Source organism: Saccopteryx leptura, chromosome 3 (assembly GCF_036850995.1).
Source record: "Saccopteryx leptura isolate mSacLep1 chromosome 3, mSacLep1_pri_phased_curated, whole genome shotgun sequence".
NCBI lineage: Eukaryota > Metazoa > Chordata > Mammalia > Chiroptera > Emballonuridae > Saccopteryx > Saccopteryx leptura.
This window is the reverse complement of record NC_089505.1, coordinates 125,797,133-125,813,373: the sequence shown is the minus strand read 5'-3', so window position 1 is coordinate 125,813,373 and position 16,241 is coordinate 125,797,133. Positions and strand designations below refer to the sequence as shown.

General features: G+C 41.3%; 1 protein-coding gene across 9 annotated transcripts in view; it reads right to left on the bottom strand.

The window, feature by feature from the left end:
- The window catches only part of OSBPL9 (oxysterol binding protein like 9), a 136,939-nt gene that overhangs the window by 11,106 nt on the left and 109,592 nt on the right, over window positions 1–16,241 (bottom strand). For all 9 annotated transcript variants that reach the window (XM_066376277.1, XM_066376280.1, XM_066376276.1 and 6 more), the window contains 6 exons: window positions 12,589–12,679; window positions 11,404–11,505; window positions 6,320–6,479; window positions 4,857–4,969; window positions 4,613–4,731; window positions 1,912–1,997 (listed from right to left, as the gene is read on the bottom strand). In XM_066376277.1, coding sequence (XP_066232374.1) covers window positions 1,912–1,997; window positions 4,613–4,731; window positions 4,857–4,969; window positions 6,320–6,479; window positions 11,404–11,505; window positions 12,589–12,679 — 671 coding nt within the window. The remainder of the gene's footprint in view (window positions 1–1,911; window positions 1,998–4,612; window positions 4,732–4,856; window positions 4,970–6,319; window positions 6,480–11,403; window positions 11,506–12,588; window positions 12,680–16,241) is intronic.

Here is a 16,241-nt window from a genome sequence, read left to right as displayed (position 1 = left end):
GGGCTGTGTATGCAGGGAGCTACTAGTTCAATCAATTACTAAGGAATTTCCAACCACAACTGTGCATGTATTCTGAAGATGTGTTATTAGATACATACATATTTAGGATATTATTTATTTATTTATTTATTTTTAAATTTTCCATTGATTTGAGAGAGATGATGGAGGGGAAGAAGGGCGAGAAAGATAGAGAGAGGGAGGGAGAAGCATCAACTCATTGTTCCACTTAGCTGTCTACTCACTGATTGCTTCTTGTATGGGCCCTGACCGGGGATCAAACCTGTGATTTTGGCACGCCGGGATGACGCTTTATCCACTGAGCCACCAGGCCAAGGCCTATTATACTTAATAATTAACCCCCTTTTTTTTTTGTATTTTTCTGAAGTGAGAAGCAGGGAGGCAGGCAGATAGACTCCCGCATGTACCCAACTGGGATCCACCTGGCATGCCCACCAGGGGGTGATGCTCTGCCCATCTGGGCCATTGCTCGGATACAACTAAAGCCATTCTAGCACCTGAGGTGGAGGCCATGGAGTCATCCTCAGCGCCCGGGCCAACTTTGCTCCAATGGAGCCTTGGTTGCAGGAGGGGAAGAGAGAGACAAAGAGAAAGGAGAGGGGGGAGGGGTGGAGAAGCAGAACCCCAGCCCAAGACAAGGAATGCAATCAGAGGACATCAGAACATTCCCTTACAGAAGAAACACTCCTGCTACCATTGAAAAGCAATGTGAAAATCATTTGTAAATCAGGTCTACCTTTAGATGACTTTTATCTTTTGTACATGTCTAATATTGCAAGCTTTATATTTAAAGTTTATGAATCAGTCTGTAATCTGGAAACTAGACTGTAAGCTCCTTAAGGGCAGACACTGGCTTTTTCTTACTCCAGCTCATAAAGTGTCTGGCAAATAATGGATGCTTTAGAAAGGTTGGAGGAACTCCCTTAACTGAACTCCACCAGAATATAGTGTAAATAACAGTGAATACCAATTCCTGGACCAAATAGGCTTATAGAGTTGGCTCTATAAATGCTGGCTACCTATAATGGGCTCTCATGGTATTTTATTTTTTTTATTTTTATTTTTGTATTTTTCTGAAGTTGGAAACAGAAAGGCAGTCAGATTCCCGCATGTGCCCAACCAGGATCCACCCGCATGCCCACAAGGGGGCGATGCTCTGCCCATCTGGGGCATTGCTCCGTTGTGGCTGGAGCCATTGTAGTGCCTGAAGCAGAGGCCATAGAGCCACCTCAGCACCCGGGCCAACTTTGCTCCAATGGAGCTTTGGCTGCGGGAGGGGAAGAAAGAGACAGAGAGGAAGGAGAGGGGGAGGGGTGGAGAAGCAGATGGGCGCTTCTCCTATGTGCCCTGGCCGGGAATCGAACCCGGGACTCCTGCACGCCAGGTCGACGCTCTACCACTGAGCCAACCGGCCAGGGCCTCTCATGGTATTTTAAAGCATTGGTTGCCTAACAACATCACCACAACATAACCTAAGCCCAGTGATTTTCAGTCTTTTTCATCTCATGGGATAAACTACTAAAATTCTGTGACACACCAAAAAAATATTTTTGCCGATCTGACAAACAAAAAAAACCTAGGCACAATTTTGATTCAGTCACACTGGACGTCTACTGTGTGCTAACTGTGGTCATTTTTTGTTGTTGACAGTCTTAAGGAAAAGAGTCAGTACCCCTATGTAAGTCCGGTACTGCATGTTTTAAAAATTCTTGTGGCACACCAGTTAAAAATCATTGTCTTAAGCAGATAGGCATCTAATATAAACAAAATGTTCAATGCCACCTTCCCCCCTGAAATGTTCAAAAGGCAAAAGGGAATCCATCTATCCTGCAAAGCAGAAAGCTACTGAGTAAAATCTTTAACAACCAGAAACTACTATGTTTAATCAAATACCTCACAAACAGGTCCGGATGTGCAAAAAAATCTGCATACATTTCCAAAAGAGATCTTCTTTCAAGAATAAATGTTGGGAGAACTACCTGAAAAACACAGCACATTTGACCCTTGAGGAGCAAATTCCAATCCCCCTGCAGAGAAACAGACTGCTGCACTGCTACAAACAGCACTCATCTGACCACGGCAACACCAGCAAGCACTGCCGGCATGCTGACACCTTCTTCCCAGACGCTCTGACTCGGAAATGCCCACTTTCCTGCCCAGCACATGAAAGACAGGGAAGAGGTTCTGAATGCTCAAAGTCGCTTCCTCTGTGCAGCCTCTCTTTAGCTCCCTGGACCAGGGTGACAACAACAAACTACTCTAGGCAAGCTTTACATGCCTGTCACCTGCTGGGTGTTACATCATATTGTCTTACTGAACTGTACAACAACCCTGTTGTGAAGAAATTATTAGCCCTATTTTATAGGAGAGAAAAATGAAGCTCAAAGAGTGAAAAATGTTCTCACTGCATTGTTACTAACATGGAATTCAAAACTGGGTCTGACTTTGGTGGGGGTCTGTGTACTTTTCCTCTCTACTGAGGCTGCTCTGTCTTCTACAGGGACATGAGGAAATGTATTTACTTATAAATCTGTGTCCTCAGATAACCTCCCTTGTCAGCGACTGGTCTAGGCATGGACACATGCCTAGCTCTTTGATCAGTAAGATTCAATTGGAAGTGTGATGGTCCACCTCTGGAAAAGAATGTCCTTCCTAACAACAACAAAATCCAAGAATAGAAATTATTTTCTGCCTTTTGACTCATTTGTATAAGGATGTGATGACTGGAAGTGTGGCAGCCACTTTGCAATGATGGGAGACAAGCCTGAGTGTGAAACCAACATGATAAGGACAGCAGAACAAAGAGACTGAAGGAATGTAGCCCTTCTCACACTGTTGGCCCACTGAATTGATCAATTCTGGAGCTACTCTACTTCTGGACTTCTCATCGTATGAGATAATAAACCTAGTATTGTTCCAGTTACCTTAGGGTGTGTCTTCCATAATTGGAATAAAAAACACACCAAGGTACAAGATGTTGGAAAGAAATGTATTTTAAGTGTCAACATCTAAATTTAGGTTATAACTTTCAAATTTGAAGGGACAATTCTGCTTCAGCAATTATGCAATCTAATAAACAATGAAAAAAATTCTTGGCCCTGGCTGGTTGGCTCAGTGGTAGAGTGTTGGCCTGGCATGTGGAAGTCTCAGGTTCGATTCCTGGTCAGGCACACAGAAGAAGCAATCATCTGTTTCTCCACCCCTCCCCTCCATCTCTCTCTCTCTCTCCTTCTCTTCTACTCCCGCAGCCATAGCTCAAAAAGTTTGAGCAAAGTTCGTTGGCCCCAAGCACTGAGGATGGCTTCATGGCCTCACCTCAGGTGCTAAAACAGCCTGGTTGCCGAGGAATGACACAGAAGCCCAGCTGGGCTGAGCATCGCCTGGTAGGGGGCTTGCCAGGCGGATCCCGGTTGGGAGGCATATGAGAGTGTGTCTCTGCCTTTCACTTAAAAATCAAAAAGAAAATTCTTGGGGCAAATGCCTACAAATATTCTCTTATCTAGAACATTTCTGGCAAGTACACTGGGTTGCACAAATTAATGCTATCCTTGTGTTTCTGTTCTCATTTAGATTTGGGGTAAAAGGTTTTTATTATAGACATTTATTAGAAAGTATTATGGACTTGTTTTTTTCTTAATTACCCTCTAAATCCAAAACCAAAATGAAGCTCATTACTAACAAAGACTATAGTTTGACTTGGTCATAACAAAAGCAAGAATCCTAAATTTTATTAACTTTTTAACACTGGCTAGAACAATCACTTAACCAATACGAAAGCTATTATAGGCTCACGTCTTTAAGACAAGAGACAAAAAACATTACAGATTTTGACATCACAGAGCAGATTAGAATCTCAGTTCTGCCACTTAATAGGACTTAACCAAGTTACTTAATCTCCATAAGTTTTAGTTTCCTCATCTATAAAATGAACTAACAGTAACACCGACTTTGTAGTGCTGTGGTGAGAATTAAGTGAAAGGATGAGGTCTCTAGCACAGTGGCAGATATACACACTGTCTCCTAAATCAATCGAGCACGCACCAAGATTAAATTCAAATTTAAAGCCAGACTACAATAATCATGTGGCTGAATGCATGTCATATAATTTTCCATCCATTATCTTTCTAATCCTTGCAAAGTCTGTGAAATAAATCATTGTGTGTCCATTTTGCATATAAAAAACCTAAATATCACAGAGGAAGGGAACTGCTCAAGGTCCGATGGTTTGGTAACATCAGAGCTGGGATCCTGACACAGGTCCTCTAACCTCAGATCAGAGCCCTGCTCATTTTGGTTTCAGGCACACTACACTGCATTAGTTTTTGTCCAAACACTAACCACACCCATTACTATTCCTTGTGTGTCCCCAATAAAACACAAATCTAAATCCAGCCATCCTATCTCTATGTAGTTATTCTAGCTTTTATTTCATTCATTTATGAAAAACTTCAGTTTACCCACCTACATATGTATCAAATCACAGCAAAACAGAAGTTACATCATTTACTGTATTTGTAGGCACTCTCTCCACATAGTCGCTAAGAATCCACCCATACACGTTAGGATTTACAGCAGATGCCACTGTGCCCCTTACCTTGGTGAGATCCATTCCGAGCCTAACCTGGGACAGGAGATGCATAATAACGCTCTTGTGCTCCTCCACTGAGCCCGCCTCCCCTTCATCATCTCTATCGTCATGGGAATCGAAAAGGTCTAAAATAAAACACATCTCCTTAGGTTGGTGTTAAACTGGGCCAATCTGTGCTGCTACCAATATTGCAATTTTTTTGTCCAACAAATGTTTTAAGAAAAAAGTTAAATTCTCAAAGGTCACTTACCAGCATCACTTGTTCCATTGGACATGGAAGAATTAAGCGACTCTGTGGTATCTGGACGCTTTAGACTATTTCCTGAGCTGCTGTGGGTCAAGGCTGAGGCAGATCCAGAGGAACTAAAAGAATATTAACCACCAAGAAAGCAATTTAGAATCACAGTAGGATGTTAGTCTACAAATTTACTTGAAAGCTAACAGACTCAGCTGACAAACTAGATTCTTAAGCATTAGCTGGCCATGTACAATCATGCGCACACCCGCAGCTCTCTCCTGGACGTACCTTCATGCACACACCTCCAGCTCTCTCCTGGCCACTCCCATGCTGAGTCTGTCAAGTCTGCTGACCAGGTCTCTTGTCTTATGCTTTCTGCACAGCGTGTGCTCACACCGTGCCTTTCTCTTCTCCCTTTCCTTCTTCCCCCACAGGTGTGCATCTCTTAAACCCTACGGTCCCCACAAGACTTGCAATCAGGGGAGCAGTGAGCAGCGGCAGCTTGTCTGGGACTCACCCCCTGAACCTGTCTCCAAGGTCCCCTTTTCTCTGGCTTCCCAGTGTAGGCTCATCTCTTTCCCGAAGGTTTCTAGAGCCACGGCAGCCCCATCTAGGCTCCCCTGTTGCTTCTTCTATTCTAGGTCCTTCCTTGTTTCACTGTCCCCAGCTTAATAAACTTACTCTCAAAACCAACTGAACTTGTATTGTGAAATTTTCCCTGTATGAAGTAAAGAACCCACAGCTACACACTCCCAGCTGGCCCAGGCAGACCCAAAGGGCCAGGTCCCCTCCTCTGTGAATCCTTCCCTGACTTCTCATAGGCACTGCCTGGGTTATGAACGAGATAGGTTCTATAGATTTGTTGTTAAGTTGAATTTGTATGTAAGTTGGAATAGGCATATTTACCAATTAAATGCAACTTAGAAGTTTGCTTTAACGTAGTATTTACTTCTACCTTTCTGAGCGTATAAATACTTAAACATTTTCAAACCTACAGAACCTCTCTCATTTGTAACCCAGGACTGCCTGTCCTTCAAAATGCTCCCATGGCATTTCGTGCTTATAGTTACCATCAGATTATAAATGTCTCTTTCTCCCCGAAACGATAAGATCCCTGAGGGCAGAGACTGGTTCTCTTCTGGCCTCTGTATCATCCCTCCACCACTACAGCTCTACACATTAATACATAAACTAGTACTGGTAACCTCATTTGTATAATACTTCCTAGTTTAATTCCTCTATGTGGCTCTCTCCTAATGCTCGTGCTACAGAAATAATACCCAGAGTTCCACATATAATATTGGCATATTACTATAGCTGGTGCTGATGTGTTCAATTAAAAGCAAGCTGTCTTTTTTACTTTTTCCAAATAATAACTTATAAGGAAATTTGTCATTAATACCAGTCTTAAAATGAAATTACATATTTAAAAATCAGGAGAGTTGTTTAAACACTTACTTAGATAATTTACTTACTCTATTAAGCGCTTTGGGGATGAGCCACTTTGATGAAATTCATCAGCATCATAGAATTCATCTTCACTGCTAGAGTACGAGAACTCCGGGACTGTATTTGGAGACAAGTTGACATGGCTTGGAGAAGTCAGACTGCTACTAGGTGGTGAGTGCCCACTGCCTATGAAGTTAAAAAATTTTAATTAGGGAACAAAGTTGGTAATAAAGGAGAAGAAATTTGGAAAATGGGGTCAAAGCAGACCTTTCTAAAATCAAGAAAGAGTTAAGCTGGTAGACGTCCTTATAATATTTGTCAAGAAAATTAACATTTAGACAAAGAAAAAGACAAATCACATTACAGAAAGGGATACTGTCCTTTAAATAAATGAAAAAAATGCTATGCCTCTGTTATAGCAAACATAAAATCAAATTAATATAAAATGTATAAAGGAAACGAAGAGTGAGTTAGGTGTAACCAGTTACGTCCTTTTGAGATAATTCCATGTTTCAATTGCATGCCAATACCACGTGTGAATTAATGGGATTAACTATATTTTACATAAAAGCCCACTATGTAAGGCCCGATAACCAAGGTGTAAATTTACTCCCTTTTCTGTTAACTTCATCTGTCAACCTTATTAAGCCCATGTGTGACTTACGTTTGAAGTGTGATAATGTAACCCTATGATGTGATGAGTGGCCAAATCAGGTAAGAGTTGCTGGGGTGACGATCACGGCAGTCTCCTGAGACTACAACGCAGACTCCACATCGCCCACCGAGACCCCTAGACAACTGCCATGAAGCACTCTGCCTCTCCAAGCACGTTTGTTCGGGGCCCCACCAAAGCGAGGACCTAGACTTAGCTGGCCACTCGTCTTAATTGTGAATGAATTAAAGTCTGCTATTTAGCTTGCTATGAGTGTCTTTCCCTATTCAACTGACTCCTAATTACTTTAATTTACTTCATGAAATATCAGAAACGAACCCAGCTAGAATAAAAATATTTTATCACGACAGCCCCTATTCTATAATAATCTTTAATACTGGGAAGGAAGGGACATCTTTTGATTATAATTACAGTGTGTGAGTTCTGGAGTTTGAAGTCCCACAATCGATATCTAGCACCAGAGAAAAGCTAGGGCTCTCATTTTATACAGTAGATCCAGATACCTAAAAAATGCAGGACTGAGCCAATGGGATGAAAAATGAATTCTTTTCAGTCAATGTTTTGGTATCACATGGAAACATAAAAGCTCTGCACAAAGCCCTGAGCACTAATTGTTCAAACTCCTCGCCTCCCTTCCATCTAAGTCTAAGTCAGCAGCCCAGCGCTCGGGCAGAGAAAAGCAGAGGGCTACGATGGGAAGATGTGGAAAAGGAAAAGCTTAGGGACATCTTTCTATTCCCAACAGTCTCACCAAGGAAACGGAAATAAACAGATCTAAACAAAGAAGACTACCATCATCTTTGTGATTATCTGGTTCACTGTCTAATAATAAAGTAATAACAATAAAAGTATCAATCAGAACAATGGTAGACTGTGATCAATTAACAAGTGTTTACTGAGCATCCGGAGGCTCTCAGGCAATTTATGTCATACAGCTACAGATGCTGGTGGAAATTAAACTGAAATTACTGGTGGCAATCTAAAAGCCAAGGCTTCAGTTCTAGAAAAAATTGAGAATAGCAGCAATAAAAATGAATCCAAAGCCACCCATGGATCTTTAGTCCATTCCTGTGTCTGTGGTTCAATAGTTAAGAGAAAGAGCACATCCACCTGACACTTCAGTTGCCATGTTTACAGTGATATCTTAAAAGCATAACACAAAATGTCTGCTCCTAAAAAAGTATTGTAATGCTTACTGAGAACATTCCAAAGATAGTTCATCTGAGCAAATCTTTAAATTCTCTCCGCTTTACCCACTCCACAGCAGCAACAAGACAAAAAACTTTATCCTACTGATATAGGGTAAAAAAAGAGAAAAAGACCAGGAATTACAAAGGACTGAAATGCAAATACTGCAGGTGACCACACGGGTCACACAACTGAAAATGTGCCCAAGAAGAAAGTGAGTTTGAATGGGAACTGCAAACAAAGGAATTGAGTTTTCCTTATGAAAAAAAACCCGGATATTATTTCTTTTCTCAATTGTTGCATTATTTCTTTTTTTGTATTAGGTAAAAGAAAAATAGGTGGAAATGATGAAAAATTAGGCTGAAAAATAAAAAAGATATAAATTAAATCATTTAATTTTAAAAATTTCTTTAAATCCACCTACTCTAAGATGTTATATTTTTGAAATATCTCCTGAAATAACTTATCCTAAATTATTATATAATTTATTAATTATCCTAAAGTAAATGTATGTAACAATTTTAACATTTGTAACTAGTTTATATACTGTATCTCCAATAATCCAAATTTGACTACAGTTTCAACATTCTGACATAACCCACAAAATAAAACGCACTGTTTTTAAAATGAACAAGAGGTTGATACATGTAATGAAATACAGAAAAAAGGCAGGTAAAATATTTCAACCTCATTATTCAAATTGCTTATCAGGCTGGTCCGATGGTAGTAGGTTATCAGAACTTATTAACTTAGTGTCAAATTGCTTATCAATATTTTCCCAAGAGCTTCAAATAAAAAATCAATTCTTTCAAAATTCAGAAAATAGCTGCTGCTAAATATTAAGAGCAAAGTAAGCATCAGCACCTTTACTAATTCAACTTCCAAAACAGGCTAAAATCACAAGGCAGGTTTCCATTGTTACACAGTGAACCTGCTGCCAGGAAGAAGTCTGTGGAGCCACTAGGAGCTCCTCCGGCCTCCTGGGGAGTAGTTCTGGTTCTGGCCTCCAGGTGTAACAGAGACAAAATATTAAGTGCTTCCTTGAGCTTGGCTGACAGGTAACTCAGCCTGTACCTATTTCATTTTAAAACAAGAAATAAATCTAGGCCCTGGCCGGTTGGCTCAGTGGCAGAGCGTCGGCCTGGCGTGTGGGGGACCCAGGTTCAATTCCCGGCCAGGGCACATAGGAGAAGTGCCAATTTGCTTCTCCACCCCCCTCCCCTCCTTCCTCTCTGTCTCTCTCTTCCCCTCCCGCAGCCAAGGCTCCATTGGAGCAAAGATGGCCCGGGCGCTGGGGGTGGCTCCTTGGCCTCTGCCCCAGGCGCTAGAGTGGCTCTGGTCTGGGCAGAGCGACGCCCCGGAGGGGCAGAGCATCGCCCCCTGGTGGGCAGAGCGTCGCCCCTGGTGGGCGTGCTGGGTGGATCCCGGACGGGCGCATGCAGGAGTCTGTCTGACTGTCTCTCCCCGTTTCCAGCTTAATAAAAATACCAAAAAAAAAAAAAAAAAAAAAAAAAAAAGAAAAGAAAAAGAAAAAAGAAATAAATCTAATACTACCGTTGACAGCAACCCTGTGAATTAGAGAAAATATAAAGATCATAAGTCTAAATAAATTAAGAAAACAAATTAAAGTGAAGTATCCCTTTTTGGTCTATAAAATTGGTAAAAATATGGAAGACTGACAAATCTATCCTAAAAAAATACAGATGTGTGTAGACTTAAGAAAAGTCCAAATCTTTAAAGAATTTTTATGAGTTTATTCGAGCCAAACTGAGGGCAATTGCCAGGAAGCAAAATCTCAACGGACTGAAAAATGCTCCAGAGAATGGCACTTTTACAGCTTATTTTGTAGGTCAGAATCAAAAGGGAAGACGTAGAAAGGGTTATATGAAATTTATTATGGTAATGAGGGAGGCAGGAGAAAGCAAAGTAGAGGCATCTCTGAGACTGGGCTAGAGAGTAAAACTGAGAGACACAGGCTTCCTTTCCGTGGTGGGTACAGGAGAGTTCTACCAGCTAACAACCCCAGCACACAGAGAAGGTGCTGGGGGACAAGACAACCACGAGGCTTCTCTGGTCTCCTGCTCCGATGTGGTGGGTGACCCTGCCTGTCCGGCGGGTCCGGAAAAAGGGGATGTTATCTTAGATGCTGAAAGACAATGACAGGCTCACTGAAGGCAAAGACTGACCTTTGTCCAGGAAGCTACCAGCCTGTGATGTGACCACCTGCCATGATTCGCCTTTAGTTTGGAATTCGTATGTTCAGACCATCCGATGAGGCTACCCTCGGTCTCTGAGCTGTTAGGTTTCATATGTAGCCCCTTTGGCATCTACTTATGCACACAATTGCTGTACAAGGGTTTTTCACGTAAGTTTTGCCAATAATAGGAAAATACTGGAAACAACCAAATGTCCACCAGAGGAAAATCAGGTAATACTTGCTCAGGTGGCTGTAAAAGGAATGTTACAGACCTAAGTGAATGAGCATGGAAAGCTCTCTGAATGTTTTCTGCTAGATGAAAAGAGAAAGCCACAGCAACACATCTCATTTAGGTTCAAACAAAAACAGCAATAAAAATACAGTTTGGTATGTACACAAATGACAGAGGGAAGAGTAAAGAGGACTTTCAGTTTTTGTTCTTTGTGCTTCCACATTCCGATTCCTAAGAAAGTACATAAAGTCTGACTTTTTTTTAAGCTAGAGAGACAGACAGACAGACAGGAAGGGAGAGAGATGAGAAGCATCAACTGTAGTTGCAGCACTTTAGTTGTTCATTGATTGCTTTCTCCTATGTGCCTTGACCAGGGGCTCCAGCTGAGCCAGTGACCCCTTACTCAAGCCAGCAACCTTGGGGTCATGTCTATGAGCCCCCACTCAAGCTGGCGACCTTGGGGTTTCAAACGTGGGTCCTCAGTGTCCTACGCTGATGCTCTGTTCACTGCACCACTGCCTGGTCAGGCCCTAAAGTCTAACTTGAGCAAATTTTTTTAAGTCAGTTTTTAAAATAAACTATACAGTAAATAAAAGAACAAAATCCTGCAATATTCTATCTTATTTAAATTATAATTATTACTACAGTGTCTGGTTCAATCACAAAATTAACCACTTCACATAAGAAATTAGAAGGTAAATCCGTATTTCCAACAAAGATAAAACACATTTCTTCAACCTTTACTCCATTAGTAATCAAAAATAAATCTTAAATGTAAATGGGGAGTTATGAGAAGTGAAGGAATTATATAAATCTGTACCTGTACTATTTGGTGTTGGAGTCTGATGTCCCAAGGTAGCTAATACAGGTCCAACCGGTAGGGAAGACGGACGCTGCTCTGACTTACACAACTGAGCAGGTTCTAGATTAGAACATGTGAAATGTTAGGGAAATAGCCCAAACATAACACTATTAACTGCAAGTAAGTGACACTCAAAAGCCGAAAGAGCAGTAATTCCTAAAGCTCTATTCCATTAAGTTAAGTTCCATGCTACTCCTCCTTTCTGACGTATCGTCCCCTCTAAACTCAAGACCCTCGGCAGGCTATCAGGAGACCAGTCATGGCAGGAGAACACCTCAGTACAACTACTCTGTAAAACCACTAAACATTTCTAATGATGAAGTGTTTCAAAGCGTCACACCACATACAATCTGAAATGGGGCACAGTATCTCCTTTTTAGTCCATGAGAGATATTAGCGCATTCTTTTAAGAATATAGAAAAATTCACAAGAAAAGTTCACATATCTACAAGTACATTTATTTATTTATCAATCACAAGTATTTTCAAACAGACTTTTCTTTCTTCCAGTACAATTTCTGACTGAACTACGTCATCAGTGAAAACACAAGACACGTTGGAGGCAACAAAAAAGTAAAGGAATCAGTGTTGTTGCATGTTGGCCCTAAGCCCTCCTCTGCCAGTTTTCTAAAAATGCTCTTTATTACTCTATACTTAATAATGCATGAGTCTATTCAGTTGATAGACATCACAAATTTCATTTTTCCCTTTCTCATTATCTTAAAAGTCTACCATGAATAAACCATTTGTATTGTTCAGAACTATAAAGAATATTCCAAAATAGAACATTCCTGAGTTCTCTTGAAGCAGATCAAGATATACTGTTTTCCCTGCTGGCCGTAAATCCTGAGCCACAGGATTCTGTCCCATCAGCTTATCCAGGTCTTAGTAACCATGTCTGTTTCCATCTTACTTTGAAAACCAAAAGCCCTTTCATTCATTGTACTTAAAAAGTCCCAATATCAAAAAATACTATCATCTTTTTCCAGTTCATTTTTAATTACACACACACACACACACATATATATATACTTATTTTCACTTATTAAAATAAAAAGAGCCCTCCAAGACTATTACAACTATCATACAAATTAAGTTTTGTTCTCTGCAATGACTGTGTGAAACAGCTTTCCAGATACTGTACCTGGAGGTAAGACAGTCTGGGAAGGCATCGTGTTGGTCACAGGTTCCAAGGGGCCAGGTTGATATACTGCATCTACAGGATTAATAGTACTCTGAGGTAAAGAAGCACAGTACAGTTATTTTTATTTATTTTTTTGTGGCAGAGAGAGAGTCAGAGAGAGGGACAGATAGGGACAGACAGGAAGGGAGAGAGATGAGAAGCATCAATCATCAGTTTTTCGATGCGACACCTTAGTTGTTCACCAATTGCTTTCTCGTATGTGCCTTGACCACGGGCCTTCAGCAGACCGAGTAATCCCTTGCTCGAGCCAGCGACCTTGGGTCCAAGCTGGTGAGCTTTGCTCAAACCAGATGAGCCCGCACTCAAGCTGGAGACCTCGGGGTCTCAAACCTGGGTCCTCCGCATCCCAGTCCGACGTTCTATCCACTGTGCCACTGCCTGCTCAGGCCATTATTATTAATTAAATATCCTTCCAGCTCTGACCCTCCCAACTGTATGAAATGGCCCACACTGCTGACAGCAGAGTCCTAAGAGTAGCTATACAGATATGTTGATCAAAACACAGAGGAAATGAAACAGCTTTTCTATATAGAAGTCTAAGAGTTTCTTTTCATTGTTTTTAAAAAGCACAGAAAGGAGGGGAAAAGAAAAAATCTCTGCCATACAGGAAGGTAAAGCTAAATGGAAAAACTTGGAAAGAGTTGTAAAATGGTGTGGGAAGATTTCAGGAGGCCAAAAGAATAACCTCTCAATTCAGTTCAGAGCTCCTTAAATTTTTGATTCACCACAAATACTGTGTCTCCATCCAAGATAGAGAAGTGCTATCTGGCTTTGGCATTAATAACACTACCCCGGTGATGAGTTCACGTCCGTGCATCAGTAGGATCTCATCTTCCCTTCCCATCCCGCACATCGATGAGCAGGACGGGCCTCTAGTTTTACAGTCGCTAAAGGCAGAGACGTGTATCTTCTATTTGGGGGTATGTGGGAAAGAAGATTTTTTTTTCTTCTTTAGGATTTGAAAAACAAACATGTAGCTATAATTTGGAGGAAAAAAACTGTTTGGGTTTCTCTGATTCCAAGCCAAGAAATTATTCTGCCAGCATGACAACATTTTAAAAACAGACTCCACAGCTTACTGATGCATTTTTACATGAAGAGAGGATTTTAAGCAAAGGTCTTCGCCAGAATAAAGTTTAGACCTACCACTTAGAAAAGGTTCTACCCGGCAAAACCCATGAAATAAAAAGTTCTTTAGCTTTTCTTGATCTGGGAGACTAAACTTCAAATATCTATCAGGTAGTACTTATAATAGAAAATACTGAAATTAGGAGAGAAATGCTTTGATGAAGAATGAGCCCCAAAGTATTCACAGCTAATTAAAAGCACCTAACCATGGAAATGATAATGGCAACATTTTTGTAGCATTCTCATTTAAAGTCTAATTTTTTTAATTGCATAATTTTTATGCATAAACACTCTGCATAAACATTTTATAACAATTAAACCAGAGCTTTTATATCAAGTGATCTGAACACAAGATTTCTGAGTCTTGTCACTACAACAGTCTACCTGCCATAAATATTCTGACTGGAAAACAAAGGCCACTTAGAGAAGGAATCCTGAAAACAATCACTAATTAAAAACAAAACAATCCTAGTAAAGTGAAATGGGAAAGTTTTAAAGGATTAGAAGCACAAAAATAGAGGCTTGGGATTTTAATTCCTTAGAATCCTTGCTCTACAAGGACTTGGCAAATCTCTTACCTGCTGTGGGCCCTACTTTCCCCGTCTGTACAATGAAAAAATGTCTGCATTATATGATCGCTAAGGGCTTTCTGATTATTACCCATAATAACTAAATAAGTCTCAACAAGGTCAAGAACTGTTCTTATAATAATTTTTTTTTTAAATAGTGGTTTTCTCTAAAGGACTTCAAAGTACTTTATAAAGGCAAAATCCCACCATTAATACTTTGATCCACAGAAACAAGAATATATCACCTCCTTATCCTCATCCATTATATAAGAAAAATTACTGCAGAGACCAAGAAATAAAACAACTTTGGAAAAGGGACCAGAATTCTATCTTTTGAATGGAATCTTTTGTTTTCCAGATGAAATGTTTTAAGATTAGGCTTGTCAACCAAAGAAAATATTTTTATTATACATTTTTGCATGTATATTAAAAGTACTCAATATCTTTTGCTACTGTTGTTAACAGAAAATATAACTATTCTACACTTATCTACAGTAATCGTTCAATCAACCTCAGGCTAAAATATTTCAAATTACATTCTACAACTTGCTTTGAAATGAATTTGCAGGCCCTGGCTGGTTGGCTCGGTGGTAGAGCGTCGGCCTGGCGTGCAGGAGTCCCGGGTTCGATTCCTGGCCAGGGCACACAGGGGCGCCCATCTGCTTCTCCCCCCCTCCCCCTCTCCTTCCTCTCAGTCTCTCTCTTCCCCTCCCACAGCCAGGGCTCCATTGGAGCAAAGTTGGCCCGGGCGCTGAGGATGGCTCTATGGCCTCTGCTTCAGGCGCTAGAATGGCTCTGATTGCAACAGAGCATCGCCCCCTGGTGGGTGTGCCGGGTGGATCTCGGTCGGGCGCATGCGGGAGTCTGTCTGACTGCCTCCCCGTTTCCAACTTCAGAAAAAAAAAATGAATTTGCACAGTGTAAGAAATACACAAATGATGGCCCTGGCCGGTTGGCTCAGCGGTAGAGCGTCGGCCTAGCGTGCGGAGGACCCGGGTTCGATTCCCGGCCAGGGCACACAGGAGAAGCGCCCATTTGCTTCTCCACCCCTCCGCCGCGCTTTCCTCTCTGTCTCTCTCTTCCCCTCCCGCAGCCAAGGCTCCATTGGAGCAAAGATGGCCCGGGCGCTGGGGATGGCTCCTTGGCCTCTGCCCCAGGCGCTAGAGTGGCTCTGGTCGCAATATGGCGACGCCCAGGATGGGCAGAGCATCGCCCCCTGGTGGGCAGAGCGCCGCCCCATGGTGGGCGTGCCGGGTGGATCCCGGTCGGGCGCATGCGGGAGTCTGTCTGACTGTCTCTCCCTGTTTCCAGCTTCAGAAAAATGAAAAAAAAAAAAAAAAAAAAAAAAGAAATACACAAATGATAATCCATAGCCCTAAACTGTTGTGACATTAGCAAAATTCATGCAATACAATATATAATATATTATATATACATATATGCATGAATAGCTAACATTTATGGAGTATTATATACTCACTCTATACCTTGCGAAAACCCTCTGAGGTAGAACTAGTCATTTTTCTGTATACAGGAAACTAAGACTCTTAGGTTAGTAACTTGACTAAGGTCACAGCTAGTGAATAGCAGGGCTGGGTTCCTAGCAGTCTGGGTCAAAGGCCCTAAATTCCTTAATCCTTTCTTTTTTTCCAAAGTAAAAACTCGTAAGAAAAAATGCTTTCGTTCTTGACCAAATGATTCAAATATGTTTGTTTTCTACAAGTTTAGATTTTCTATAAGCACATACTTTCTAGGTCTTTTAAATGCAAATTGACCAAACATTTTGGTATGCTTTATAAAACTGTATTTTAGCAAAAGAAAAAGTCTGACCAGGTGATGGGGCAGTGGATAGAGCACCGGACTGGGATGCGGAGGACCCAGGTTCGAAACCCCGAG